Source organism: Schistocerca gregaria, chromosome 5 (assembly GCF_023897955.1).
Source record: "Schistocerca gregaria isolate iqSchGreg1 chromosome 5, iqSchGreg1.2, whole genome shotgun sequence".
Taxonomy (NCBI): domain Eukaryota; kingdom Metazoa; phylum Arthropoda; class Insecta; order Orthoptera; family Acrididae; genus Schistocerca; species Schistocerca gregaria.
In genome coordinates this window covers 237,474,759-237,489,779 of record NC_064924.1, presented here as the reverse complement: position 1 = coordinate 237,489,779, position 15,021 = coordinate 237,474,759, and the positions used below count along the sequence as shown (strand labels likewise).

Here is a 15,021-nt window from a genome sequence, read left to right as displayed (position 1 = left end):
AAATTGAGTTCATTACTGTAATTTCGCATCTTATGTTTAATACAGTAGTTTAAAATGCTTGTGGATGCATCTTTGTCGCACCTGAGCGTTTGTATGAAAAGAGGGCTGGCAGGTGTATTGACGTAAAATTTAAAAAAAGAGAGGGACCCAACAGCACCTTTTTTTTGTAACGTATTTAAACTTTTATTTACAATTTTTAACAATTACAAATCTTTACATTAAATGGTGTACTTGATTACTTAACGGTGATATTTATTTTCACGTTTTCTGTTCTGATTGTTCTTTTGGTAGTTCTTGGTCGAGTTACAACACATTTATTCACTGAGTGTCCTTCAGATAGATTTTCCTTTTTGTGTTTTTAATGTATTTAAATTACAAAACTTGCTTTACTTCGATTTTTTTAAATTTATGTGAAATGGAACAAAAAACAAATTTGCCTGTATGGTATTTGAAATGCACCTATTTTGGTATGTTTGCTATATGTTTCCCAAAGGCGAAATGGGGAATATAGACCAGTAACATCTATGTTATTAAATTCGTGAATGCCGGGAATTATTAATGTGGTGCGGGAGGGTGCACGTGGCAGTTTTCACGGAGTTTGGTGCAAAGAATGTCTAATGTTACAATTATTGTTAGTTGCTAGGAGTCCTGCTACGTTAGGCACATGATAGGCAATATATATATATATATATATATATATATATATATATATATATATATCACAGGAATTAAAAACACAACGAATCAAATCATAGAACAAAAACAAACACAAAAAAGCAGCAATCAAAAAAATCAAATCAAAAGGCAAAAAAATCTAAAAAAAAGTAAAGACAAACGAAAAAAAAAATACCTTGAGTGGAGAGAGAGAGGGGGAGAGAGAGAGAGAGAGAGAGAGAGAGAGAGAGAGACAGAGAGAGAGAGAGAGAGGGTGTGAGTGAGCAAACACATTAATTAAATGAAATACACTATCGACATTTTGTTGTTTTCTTAGAACACTTCTTTGTATCCTTGGCACTAATTGAATAGCTGGTCATTTCCTTTCGCCTACTTTATTTTGCAACTGGACACTGTATGACTATAATTGGCACACGTCACTCTCACTTTGGCACTGCTACAACTACGCACTTCACTTTGTGCACCTTTTCACAAACGCTTTCCGCGCTGCACCACTCTTGCCGTCGGGGCTTTGGAGGGCTCGGTGGGCGACGTCCTCAGCTACTGGGGTGTGGGTGTTGTGGGAGGGCGTCGGTCACGTCGTGTTGAAGGCGTCTCGGAAGGCGGCGTCCAGCGGGACCTGCAGGAAGTTCTGGAAGGTCTCGCGGTACTTGGAGCGTTGTTTGGCCCTCCTGTGTTCCTCCCACAGGTCCGTGAGGAACTGCGCCTTGTCTGTCTGCCGTTTGGTGACGATGGCGTGTGCCGTCATGGCGATGATCCACATTGTGGCCAGGCGTTTCGCGTTGGGGAAAGGCTTCGCGTCTGGGACAGTGACAGCTGAGACATGTATCGCCCTCTCGTTCTACCCACCACTCGGTAGTGGAATTATAATCGCCTCGCCGCTGTCTGCATGCCTGGACCGTGTCGGCAATTTCCTGCTTTAGCTTTTCATCCGTGAGGTGGCTTGTATTTAGCTTCCACGTCCCTCTTCCTGCTGGAAGCTTGCTTCTCGGTAGACGGAGTTTGCACTGGTAGGCACAGTGATCTGAGAAGATCAAAGGGCAGACTTCTACTTGTGTGACAGAGGCGGCCATCTCTCTGTTTATGTACACTCTATCGATTCTGCTTCCGCCGCGGTTATACAGGTACGTGAACACTGTGTGGTTTTGGTGTAGTAGACGCCAGGTGTCTGCTAATTTTAGACGCCTAACTAAATCCTGCAGTTCGGCGCACAAGTTGGGTACCGGGATCTGGTCTTTGGGTGAAATTACGCAGTTGAAGTCACCTGCCAGCACGACGTTGTTGCTGTCGACTAGTAGCTCGCAGATGTCCTCGTTGTAAAATTTGCTCCTGGCACGCTTGTTTTCCGTTCCCGATGTTTACAAAATCAGTGTCTTCCACCTTCACCGCTATTCCGCGTCCGTCGGGCATCATTTTTACGTCGCCAAATTCGAGGCCGTGCCTGATTAGTGTGGCTGTTCCGCAGCGAGTTTCTGCGTCAATGTTGCAGATGACTTCGTATCCCGGTACCTGTTCTATAGCCGTCGTGACCACCTCTTGTAACATAGCCACGTCTGCGGCTTTGTGCTGCAGGAAGTCAATTAGTGCGTCTAATTTTAGTGCGGCGGTCATTCGGTTCACGTTACACGTAATTACACTGTATACTGAGCCCGAGCCCTGTTGCATTTAATCGCTTTGTGGAGGCGGGTCTGTGGAGGCGGGTCTGTGGAGTGCTGCGGCCGTTCTGGCCGTAGTACTACGTCCTCTGCCTTAGGGGTTGTAGCTTTTATGGTTGCGGCTGCCGTATCTGACTCCTCTGGTTCAGATACGTCCATCCTGTCGTTGTCTTTTTCACGGCTCAGGCTTCGCCGCTTCCTCCGGCGCCTTTTGGATTTCCCAGCGCCCGGGGCGTCCACGTTGTTTTCTTTCGGCTCGTCTTCTGATTCCTTCAGAATGCGGGCCAGTTTCGTGACTTGCTTTTTGATGGCAAGCTCACGCGTCTCGCTGTACGGCGTGGCGGCGTCGGCGCTGGGCCCGGTCTGTGCGGCAGGGCTGTTGGCTGGCGCGGCTGTCTGCTGCGCGGGGGCGGCGGCGGCGGCGGCGGCGGCGGCAGGGGCGATGACCTCCGCGATCCTCGCTCGCCTGCTGGCGGGGGAGGGGGCGGCTGCCGCGGCTGCGTCGGTCTCCATTGTACTTTCGCCCTCCGAGTCGGAACTCAGTTGGCGTTTCTCCCCCGCGCTACCTGCGCTGGCCGCGGCCGGGGCCGGGATGGCGGCAGGGGGTGGGGGAGCCGCTGGGCTCTCCGTGGCGGCGGCTGCCGGGCTGCCGTTTCCGCTGAGGCCGTCTGATGAGCACGTGGAGCTTCGCGCGTTACCGCTCCAGCGTAGCTGGCAGTGGCGATTTCTTGCGGTGGATCCGCGGCTCCTGTGCGCGGCAATTGCGCCGGACGTCTGCTCCTCGGACACGTTGCCCTCATGTGCTCCGTGGAGCTGCAGATTGAGCACGTTTGGGGCTGGCCGTTGTATTGCACGACCCCCCTATGCCCTCCGATCGTTACAAACGAAGGCACGTGCTTTTTCAGCACCATCGTCACTGCTCTGACGCCATAGTCCACCTTGTACCGGTGGCCAGCACCCCAGAACTCTCGCTTAACGGAGATTACTTCGCCATAAAGACGCAAGTAACGTCCCACTTCGTCGTCAGGCACTTCAAATGGGAGGTTGTAGACCTTCAAATGACGCACACCGTATCCGGCGAAGGAGATCTTAACATCACTCACTGCGCCGTCCCTGTGCTTAAATTTACGTATTCCACCGTGTGTGGACACAAGGGTTTCGCACCGTATTAGAGTTTTTAACTTTATAAATAAACTGTACAACGTAAAATCTACCATATTCTGGTGGATCCAGTGTGCAAAACCTGCTCTCCGAAAAACTTTGATCCGGTATGGCAAAGATGTTGTAGCCTGGAGGAAGAGCACTTTGGACTTTTACTACAGGATCCTACGAGAATGCTCCACGATGCCAGCCTCCCCTGAGCGCCATACAAGGATGAACCATGCTAAGGCACAAATCTCCAATCTCATGCGGAGGCATTTGGAAGGAGCGATAGTAAGATCTCGTACTGCTGATCGCATGCCTCATGAACATCCGTCGATGTACCATATCATCCAAGAACGCCAAAATCGACGCCGAAAAACGTTGCCCGATATGTTGTGTCGCCGGACCAAGCATCTTTGGAAGGGGATAATAATATCCGCACGGCTTTATACCGCTACAGGGATATGATCGCCGTTACCCAGGCACAACGCCTGTCTGGGGCACTTGCGTCTTTGGACTTTGGTCAAGCTTTTGATAGGGCTGACCATTCGTTCCTTACGGCCGTTCTCCACCATATGGGTTTCCCAGTCGCCGTTATCACGGTAGTGATGCGCCTTCTGCTGGGTGCCTCCTCCAGGATTATGTACAATGGCAGACTCACTCCTCCGATAAAAATAGGTTGATCCGTACGTCAAGGTTGCCCTCTATCAGAGATTTTGTACGCCTTTTCCTTGGAATCCTTGCTATGTGGACTCAGACAACGTTTGGTAGGGTTGTCCATAGATCGCTACCGATTCTGTTGCACGGCATATGCTGACGATGTAGTCATCTGTTTACTTAATGCCGACGAGGTTCGAGCTGTTATGACGTGGGTAGTGACTTATGGTGAGGCATCGGGTAGCTCTTTAAACGTACGTAAGTCACAAGTTATGTTCATTGGCACGGAACTTCCTGTGGAGTGTGTTACACCTCTCACCACCATTGATACCATTCGCTGTTTGGGAATAGATTTTTCATCTGATCTCCGGCGTTCAGAAGCCATCAACTGCCGACGCCTCCTTTTAATGATCAGAGCAGGTCTTATGGACCATCGCCTTCGATCCCCAGATATTCTCCAACGAGCTCGACGAGCTCGATATGTCAATATACATACATACATACATACATATATATATATATGTGTATATATATATATATATATATATATATATATATATATATATATATATATCGCATCCCGAGTTCCCCATGTAGCACAAGTTCTACCTTTCCCGCTTACTGTGGCACTATGCATGTTGGCAGCGATGGCATCTTTCGTCAGCTCTGGGCTGTTGTTCAAAGTTAACTATGCAACCCTTACTCTTCCCCGTGAACGAGGTGGGATAGGTCTGTTTCACGTGCCAGATAGAGCTCGCGCCCTATTTGTCAGCTCCCAGATGACTGTGTAAGTAGGCTGTTTAGGTTTTTTTATTGGTAACGCCGCCACCACGTAGCGATCTGTATGAAAATCACTGGCTGTGCCGTGTACAGTCTGTGGCTGGTTGGCATTGTTGTAATACTCGCCATTGTAGTGTTGGGCAGCGGCAGCTGGATGCTAACAGCGCGTAGCGTTGCGCAGTTGGAGGTGAGCCACCAGCAGTGGTGGACGTGGGGAGAGAGATGGCGGAGTTTTGAAATTTGTAAGAATTGGTGTCATGAACTGCTATATATATTATGACTAGTGAGGTAAATACATTGTTTGTTCTCTATTAAAATCTTTCATTTGCTAACTATGCCTATCAGTAGTTAGTGCCTTCAGTAGTTTGAATCTTTTATTTAGCTGGCAGTAGTGGCGCTCGCTGTATTGCAGTAGCTTGAGTAACGAAGATTTTTGTGAGGTAAGTGATTTGTGAAACGTATAGCTTAATGCTAGTCAGGGCCATTCTTTCGTAGGGACTTTTGGAAGTCAGATTGCGTTGCGCTAAAAACTATTGTGTGTCAGTTTAAGCACAGTCGTGTATAAATTTTTCTAAGGGGACGTTTCATATGGCGACCCTGCCAGGATTCGAACCTGGAATCTTCTGATTTTTTCTTGTAGTTTGTGTAGTTAGTGTAGCCTTTGTTTATTGCTAGCGCCTTATCATAGAGAGAATTTCCTTTGTAGTTGCAGTCTTTCATTGTTGTACAGTAAAACAGTTGTGGCATGCATGTAGAGTTGTACCAAGTATTTCGCAGCTGCGCTTGCAATTAACTAGATATTATTTTCTATGTTAATGTATTCTCTTATTTTTGCCCTTCAAATTGTGTTTTTTTTTCTGTGTTGTCGTGTGAAATATTGTGGCAATAATGGTGTGTGAAAAACGTAATACTAGGCTCCAAAGTAAACTGAGAAATGACAGTGAAGACGAAAGCAGTGTGTTAGCGCCACCATGTAATGAATTAACTAATGTTCAAAGTAGTAATTTGGTAATTGTGCATAGGGAAATGGAGCGGGTTGTAAATAATGGTGTAGGCAGTGAAACAATTAGTGAACAGGGAAGCATTATCGATCGATCGGTTGGCAACAGCTCGCCTCAGGATTCCGAAATGACAGGACACAATATTGCAAATACTGTAGATTCAGGTTTTGCGTCCTCACCGTTTTCTCAAATAAGTCAAGACACATTTTCTGTTTTTCAAACTGCGAATATTGCCGGTGCAAATGCATTGCCGAATAGGACTAAGGAACATGTTTCAGACACCAGTGCATTGTTATTACAATTAATGCAACAAATGGGACAAAAGCTTCAAAAGTTCGACACAATGGAACAAAATCTTCAAAAGTTAGACACAACGCTTGAACAAAATCAGAAACAAATGGGACGGAAACTTCAAAAGTTAGACACAATGGAACAAAATCTTCGGAAGTTAGACACCACACTTGAACAAACACGTGAAGATTTAACTACTGAGTTACATAACATTGAATCGAAATGTCAAAAAATCTGTAATGACGTAAAAACACAAATTTGTGAGCATTTCCAACCCATTTTTTCGCGGCATGAAAATGCATTACAGAATCACGAAGCAGCCATAAAAGAATTGCAAACTATTGTTCGTGAAAATTACGACACCTTGTAAGCTAAAATGGACTCAGTTGCATCCACCGATTCGGTTACGCAACTTGCAAGAACTCAGGAAAACTTAAAGGACACAGTAGATTCGATTTCAACACAAATGGACACTCTGAAACTTGGTTCAGAAAAACACACTGAGGAAATGTGTTCACTATCGGAGAAAGTAGCCGAACTTTCGGATCAGTTCACTAATTTATCTATGAAGGTAGATGATAATCTGAATGATACAAAATCGGTAGTCTTTAATGACGCAGAAGAGTACGAACAAATTAGGAAATTCAAACAAAGTCTGAATCAAATTAGTACGCAACACCAAAGAGAAATCCGGGAAGTACAAGATCAGCTGTCACAGGTAATACAACAATTACGTATTTCAGAGGACACTCGCGCTCCAATACGGGAAGAGGGACATAGAAATACGGAACAGCCACAAAATAATAACACAGGGCACTTCGAAAATTATGAAAGAAATTGGCAAGGTGCACCGAATTTTGAGATGGAACTGCCGACACGACGTAACAATGAGCGATATGCTACCCGCCGACACGATGATTTTGACTATAAGCTGTTCATTACTACATGTAAATTCAAAACATTTAAGAATTCTGGCAACGACATTCATCCACAAGCGTGGCTCCATCAATTCTCTCATTGTTTTCCTCCCAACTGGTCACTAGAGCACAGGTTAGAATTTATGTGTGGCTACTTAGAGAATGAACCAGCTGTAAGAATGCGATCGGTCATTCACGATTGTCACAGTGAAGGAGAATTTCACCATGCCTTCCTCTCAGCATATTGGTCCCAAGCCACACAAGACCGAGTAAAACATGGCATCATGATGATGAAACATTTCGAACAATCTGAATTTTCCAGTCTTGTCAAATATTTTGAAGACATGTTACATAAGAATCAGTATCTTTCAAACCCATACAGCCCCTCAGAACTCATCCGCATTTGCTTAATCAAATTACCTGAACATTTACGACAGATTATTTTAGCAGGACGATGCAAAGACGGCATTGAAGCTTTTCAGGGACTGTTACAAGAACTGGAAATTGACACTGACAATCGCGGAACGCGAAAACAGGAGAGCAACAATTACAGGTCACACCTGTCACAATTCCGCGATGACAGAAATAATACACGACAAGGCTATTCGTACAACGTAAATCGTGACCAAAACAGACACTACCCGTATGACAACCGTTGGCAGAGTAGTAATTATTACAGGGAAAGATCACCTCTCCGCGGTAATGGCTATCACAGAGACAATCAGAGAAACAGACAATATGGAAACCAAAATAATTATTATCAAGGGAGACAGAATAACTTAAGACGCAACGGTCCAGCGCGCAGTTACGATTCAGAGAGAAATTCTCCACCACTTAACCGACAAGAAAGAAACTACAGGAACTACCGACATGACGACAGACGATATAATCATAACGACAGACCGGAATTTCATCAGAACTGGCGGGATTAAAACAGAGCTGGGCCCTCTCGGCAAGGTGAATTTGTAGAAGTTAGGTCTCCTAATCCCAATAACGGCGCACGCCAACAGAAACAGACAATGACTCGCACCGCAGGCAGCCGCGTGCGCCGGCTGGCTCAGAGTAAAATAACATAAGCTAACCTTGAGCAAAATTCCAGTGTTCCTTACCGACGTAACCACATGATAATTGCTTTTCAGTTGACAGTCTGCGTACTAGGAAGAGTAAAGGTTTACACCACATTTTACATGTAAAACCGTTTATTGAAAGATAATCTGCTTTTTAACTTTGTCTTTGCCACAAAACTTTTCACTTCACATTTCTAGTATGCTTTGTCAGACTTAAGAAATTGTTAACATGCAAGAATGTTTTGAAGTTAACTATCCAGTCTAGAACCTAGGGAATATTTTTAAACAGAAATTACGAATGCATTGTTGCAGCGAACAGACGACACAGTGTTATTGTGTGTGTACATTCTTGCTTGCTAGTTGCACGATTATGTAACGACCATAAGGCTGACATACTTAGAACATTTACCAGTACTACTAATGAGATTTTAATGCAACATTTTGGTTTACTTGCAAATACATTCTGGATTTAAAGTACTTTCTGTGAGATACCAGATGACACAGTGGTTAGTATATGTGACAGCTACACGATTATATCACGACGCTACTAATGAGTGACAATTTACAATGTTGCTTTTGCGGTGTATCTGTTTTATATCTGCAGTTTTTCTGAATAATTCTGGAAAGTAAAACATGTTTTAGTAGTAACGTTTGTGGTATAGCTACAATGAGACAGCCTTTTCTGTAGCACAACAATACGTTACAGTACAGTACTTACTTCATCACGGCAATAAGCGTAGTAACTACGGTATCTATACGCAAAGCATTTCACTTTTGTTTATCATGAGGTAAGTACATTGACTTCTGCACAACTTAGTTTTCGGAGGACGATAACTACAACACTTCGACAGAGATTATCTTACAACAAGACGCACAGTTTAGCGCTACCCTTACACGTATTTGAGTGATTAATTTTGTACTTAAACATTTATTCTTAAAGATATTTGAAGTACAATGATACAAAGGTTTTCCATGATACATTTCATTCCATTGCTGTAATCTGCAACACCTGGGGATATAATTACATTAATCCTCAGGGGGGTACACGCCTACTTTGTGTACCATGTGTATGGCAAGCACAAGGAGCCCTAGCTAATATGGTATTTGCTTATACAACTTTACACATCGGTACCATATTTCTCTAACACATTAATTACACAGCTATGTGATCATTTAACTGGGAGAGACAAACATTCATTTTACTACATCAGTGAGAGATGTTTACGTAATTACACAGTTGGATAACTTCACACTTACGAAATTGTATTTTTTTCTGTACTTTGTGAACTGTTCATATTTTTTCGGAAACATTGTGATACTATGAGAGCTTTGAATGACATATTTGGTATGGGTTCACGATTTTTAAAGTACGTTTGAGGTAGATGACACTTTTGACATGAGCAGAGCATTTTTTTTTTAGGTTTTGAAATTATTGGAGGAAGCTACGACGATTTTTAGAATTGACTGAGGTGTTATGATGTTATTTTTACGACGACGATGTGTGTTATGCTGCTGAGGTATGTGCAAGCTGATGCTATATGAGTTATTTGGTTATGCTACGTATCTGTTATGATGAAATATTGAAGAAGTGTCGACGAATAAGGTAAGGAATAATGAGTAGTGGTTAGGGACTCTGGTTTGTGAAAAAGGTTGTTGGAAACCAGGAATCGTACTTTAAGAGTTATGAAAACTATGTATATGCGTGAATGTATCACTATGCTGTCGAAAATTTTTGAACACTATTATTTTTAAATGATTTTAATTCTACAGATTTGTAACGCAAATTCTTGACCTGTGAATTTTTTTTATATGAGACTGCCACTGTAGCGGAAACTGGTGTCGTAAATATTTCGGTAAGACAATTAAGTGACCACCTGCACGTAATGCGTCGTGGGCACCCAGCTGCGCGACAACCACCTGACAAAAGAAAGCTATTAGTTTGTGCCTTTCAGAGGCACAGGTAAAAAAAAAGGGAGGCCATTATCCTCGCTATTGACATTCCTTTGTAGAAAGCACCGCAAATACGACACGCTCATTACTGAGAAAGATACTTACATCTGACACCTGATTATAACAAACGTCTTTCTACGAGAGTTGAGAGAATTCTACTAACTTATGAAATGTCACATGACTATTGAATGATATTTTTATGCTTTGTCCATAGTTGCTTATTCCATTTGATATCTAGTTTCCAGCTGTGTTGCAGCATTGGGTTTATAAAATAAAATTAAATGCATTTGCTAATGTGAACACTTTCTGTCAACAGATCTATTAAATAACGATTTTATGATCCACATTATTCAAAAAGGAGCACTTGGAAAGGAAAGAACAATAAGAAGGGACTAGTAACAGTAACTGCATACATAGTTTTCTTTTCAAGTACATGGTTATATTTTTTTTACTATAAGTTGTTGTGGTGCACCTGTTTAATTACATAGATATTAAGATGTGAATATACATTTCCCTTATCTGCATTGTTGTCTTTAGTGTAATATTTTTATGCTTGAGCTTTACCATGTTTAGATATAAGTTACTGCATTTGCTGCTGCTGTTTTCCTGGTATAGTGCTACTAAATATCACTTTGTATTACTCTGTTAAGCTAGTTTTACTACGGATTTATTTTTTCTTGTTTGCTGCGCATTGCCTTATATTAGTTGTAACATTGCTACCTTTTTTTGCCAATTTCCATTTTTTTATCATTGCTGTTTGTGTTAATTGTTTTCTGCTGCGGCATTGCCTCGTCCCTTAGTTTATTATCTGAGCTCAGTAGATTTAAGTTAGCTTAAGAGGGGGTAGACTATATAAGAAACTAACTATGATGAATTGGATGAAAAGCATTGAGAAGCTTTAAGAAAATGGTTTGGCCAAAAAAGTAGTGTACAGTGGAGAAAAACTATTTTTGAAAGAGGATGTGAACAGAATACAGAAAGCAGGTTTAGATAGGACTTTTTGGGAATAATGATAAACTAAGGGAGATCTCTATGCAAAATACTGCAGTAAAACAAACCCTGTCCTTTCCTTTCGTATTATCCCTCTATGTGTTTATGTACCCTTGTGTATTTGTCTATTTCCTGTCTTTATGTGTTTAGCTAATAGGATTTATGTTGTAGAATTTTTCAAATACTATGTTATTTTCTTTCTAAATATGTTCACACATTATTTATTGTGTTTTGTTTTAATGCTCATGTGTGAAGTTGATGTTTCAAAAGTTATTCTGATTTTTATGTATGTACTTATGTCGTAATTTTTGTAACACTGGTGTATTTGCTATTTCGATTCTTTTGTAAAGCCTGTACTACTGCAAATGTTATCTGTATTGTTATGTTCTTTAAAGATGTATTTTGTACCTTTGTTATTGCATTCTTATGTTATAAAATTGTAACTGACACCAGTTCATCAAATTAAGTAACTTGTAAATTACATTTCACTGCACACATTTCTGTTGGTCATAGTATATGGACAATATGTGAGAAGTAGGGACTGATAGTGTTTGCACATGTGTTAATAACTCAGCAGGGGACTGGTTAACAGCATTGCTGGTTCTAAGGACAATTCCAAAAACTTTGTGAGTGGACAAGTAGTGGGTTATGGACTTGCTATGTTATCCGCAAGACTCTTCAATGGTGATTGTGCGCCTGCACAGTCAAACAGATGGCTGCTGGCCATCTCTACAAGGACTACAGTGGGTCTACACCTTTGACGACCCACCGGTACCATTATTTCTACAAGGACTGCAATGGGTCTGCACCTCTGGTGGCCCACCAATACCGTAATCTCTACCAGGACTACAAGGGGTCTACTCTGTGATGACCTACCTACCAATATTCTTCGAAACTTCGACTGACTCTGCTGTGGGTTTGCTCTGTTGTGGCCCATTACCTGTCTGCATGTCAAGAGTCAGCACTGTCTTTCGTTGGAAGGACAACACTACTTCTTCAAGACTGCATGGAAATCCACTACTTCCGTGTGCATTTTCTTTTACTACTCAGACTTTGAGAAAAACACTGCAATTTTACTTTGATGAATGATCATGACTGTCTTTATAGACTGTGAGAAAATTTTAGCTTTTGACCAACATTGTATCGATAAGTGTGTGCATTTCATTTCTTTGTTATTGTAATTATGAAAAAAATTTTCAAATCTGTATTGGCCACTGCCCAAAACAACTTGTAAATTTTTTTGTGGGGAGCATGGGGGCTATGTAAGTAGGCTGTTTAGGTTTTTTTATTGGTAACGCCGCCGCCACATAGCGATCTGTATGAAAATCACTGGCTGTGCCGTGTACAGTCTGTGGCTGGTTGGCATTGTTGTAATACTCGCCATTGTAGTGTTGGGCAGCGGCAGCTGGATGCTAACAGCGCGTAGCGTTGCGCAGTTGGAGGTGAGCCACCAGCAGTGGTGGACGTGGGGAGAGAGATGGCGGAGTTTTGAAATTTGTAAGAATTGGTGTCATGAACTGCTATATATATTATGACTAGTGAGGTAAATACATTGTTTGTTCTCTATTAAAATCTTTCATTTGCTAACTATGCCTATCAGTAGTTAGTGCCTTCAGTAGTTTGAATCTTTTATTTAGCTGGCAGTAGTGGCGCTCGCTGTATTGCAGTAGCTTGAGTAACGAAGATTTTTGTGAGGTAAGTGATTTGTGAAACGTATAGCTTAATGCTAGTCAGGGCCATTCTTTCGTAGGGACTTTTGGAAGTCAGATTGCGTTGCGCTAAAAACTATTGTGTGTCAGTTTAAGCACAGTCGTGTATAAATTTTTCTAAGGGGACGTTTCAACTGTATGGACACGATGCCCAACGAGCCTCACTGGTCTCCTCCTGTCGGCATATACGCCGGTCTCACTGTCAGCCCCAGTGATGATCTCGGATGTACCAGCCCAGTTCCATTATATACGATACTTCTTTCTTGAACTCAGTTATCTTCGCTTCACCATACCAAGACAACTTTTACTCAAGACAAAGGCAGTATACAATGTCCTCCAATTAGGTCGTCCATCTAACCTGATTTAACAAAAGTTCCCCCAGGTTGACTGACGTCATGTATGGCGCGCGCTGTTCGCCTCTTACCTTGACACGAATGTTCAATCTGTCTGCTACTTAACTGTCAATGGTAAGCAAATCAACCAATTTCGCCTTCATCGTATCCACCTCGCCCAATCACCTCTATGTTCCACGTGTGGAGTGACAGACAATGATGAACATCGGTTTGTTTGCGGACCGGCGACGGAGGTTTGGCACTTGTTTCGTCGTATTGTGGCTTTTCTAACGCGGGACATTCCGGATCAGATTACTCCTCTTTCATTATTATTTCCGGAACGTGACTATTTTCCTCGGACAAAGACCAATGCTGTGAATTGGATTCGCGGACATGCCATTCACTACAAACTGTCGACTCTGTACTCCATTTTTGGACATACCTCAATGACCGTCTTTATGTCGTTGTCCGTCACCCAAAATACAGACATTTTTTCTCAAACTTCCTTGGGAGTGCTTTCCACGACCTGGCCTCGCAGCTGGAATGTGTTAAGCCAAGAGAGAAGAAGTTTTCCTGTTTGAACCAATGAACATTTCTGAGCAATTTAACGGAACACAACAACTTCGAGAAGACGTGACTCAACATATTACCAGCGGGGTGCAGAAGGCCTCTGATCAATTACACAACAAAAAGAAAAACAAAAAGAAAAAGAAAGGAAAAGAAAAAAATAAAATAAAAATAAAACCAATAAAAATAAAAATAAAATTCAGAATAAGGAAGATTTTGTTTTGTTTGTAAGGATAGCCCTAACCTTGATTTCCCATATTTCCCCTGGTATATAGGTAGCTCTCTGGAGTAGCTTTAGTCAGGAGCCAACGGCTGAAGTGGACCAGATTTTTTTTTTTTTTGTTATAGGATGAAAAGTGGCGGTGGCACTTAGGGTTTTTTTTTAATAAAAAAAATAAAAAAGAGGTTCTCGGCGCTTGATATACTATTTTCTATTATAAATTTTAAAACAAAGAAAATAATAATAAATAAATAAAAGAAAACGAAAAAAGTAGCACTGTGGTGTAGTGGTTATAACACTAAACTGTTGAATGAAGGGTCATGAGTTCAAAACCCATCTGGACTATACAATTTTAATTTCTATATTCGGTTGGAGTAAATTCTTGAAGTATCCACAGAGAAGCATCATTGTACTGGAATGTTATGTAGCGGTATATGTAATGTATATGTTCTGGCCGGAGGCAGTTCACTTCGCGCTCTTGTATGTGCAAATGCTGAATAAACCTTCGTTAAGTGAAGTCAGTGTTCGTCATTCATCTAATTACACAGTCTTCTACGAGACAATATATAAAGAAGAACCTAAGTTGGAGAAGTAGTTTTCATTAAATAACGTTTTAAATGAGAAAAATAGAGTTGTGTATGAAGTTAGTCTCTTTTTAGTTCCTTATATATATCGTTTGCCTGTATATAGTTTCACTAGCAAATATATGTCGATATTCTGAAATGTTTCATTTCTTAGCAATATACAACAGAAAATTAATCAAGACCCCATGTTATTAGGCCATTAATGAAGTTTATCGCTGTTAGTTCGTGAATTACGATATTATAGTCTGACATTTTGTATCACGTTACTGGACAAAGTTAATTGATGTGACGGACAGTGTAAATACTCTCTAATGTGATCAAACATACCACACAAATTGTTTGAGTTTTTTTAATTCTCTGATTATGCTTTTTAATTTTTTTTAAATATTCTATGCTGGTAGTTTGTTCGTGCATAGTCATGAGATAACTTTTATGTTTTGTTCCCTGCATGTTAAGTTATTTTCAATTCCAAACTCAGAACGC

At 41.6% G+C, this 15,021-nt stretch overlaps 1 protein-coding gene across 1 annotated transcript in view; it reads right to left on the bottom strand.

Moving 5' to 3' along the window:
• Positions 1-2,306: 2,306 nt before the first annotated feature.
• Positions 2,307-15,021, bottom strand: part of LOC126273299 (nucleolar protein dao-5-like) — a 52,125-nt gene continuing 39,410 nt past the window's right edge. Inside the window, exon 2 of the mRNA XM_049976845.1 lies at positions 2,307-3,143. Within this exon, the coding sequence (XP_049832802.1) occupies positions 2,307-3,143 (837 nt within the window). The remainder of the gene's footprint in view (positions 3,144-15,021) is intronic.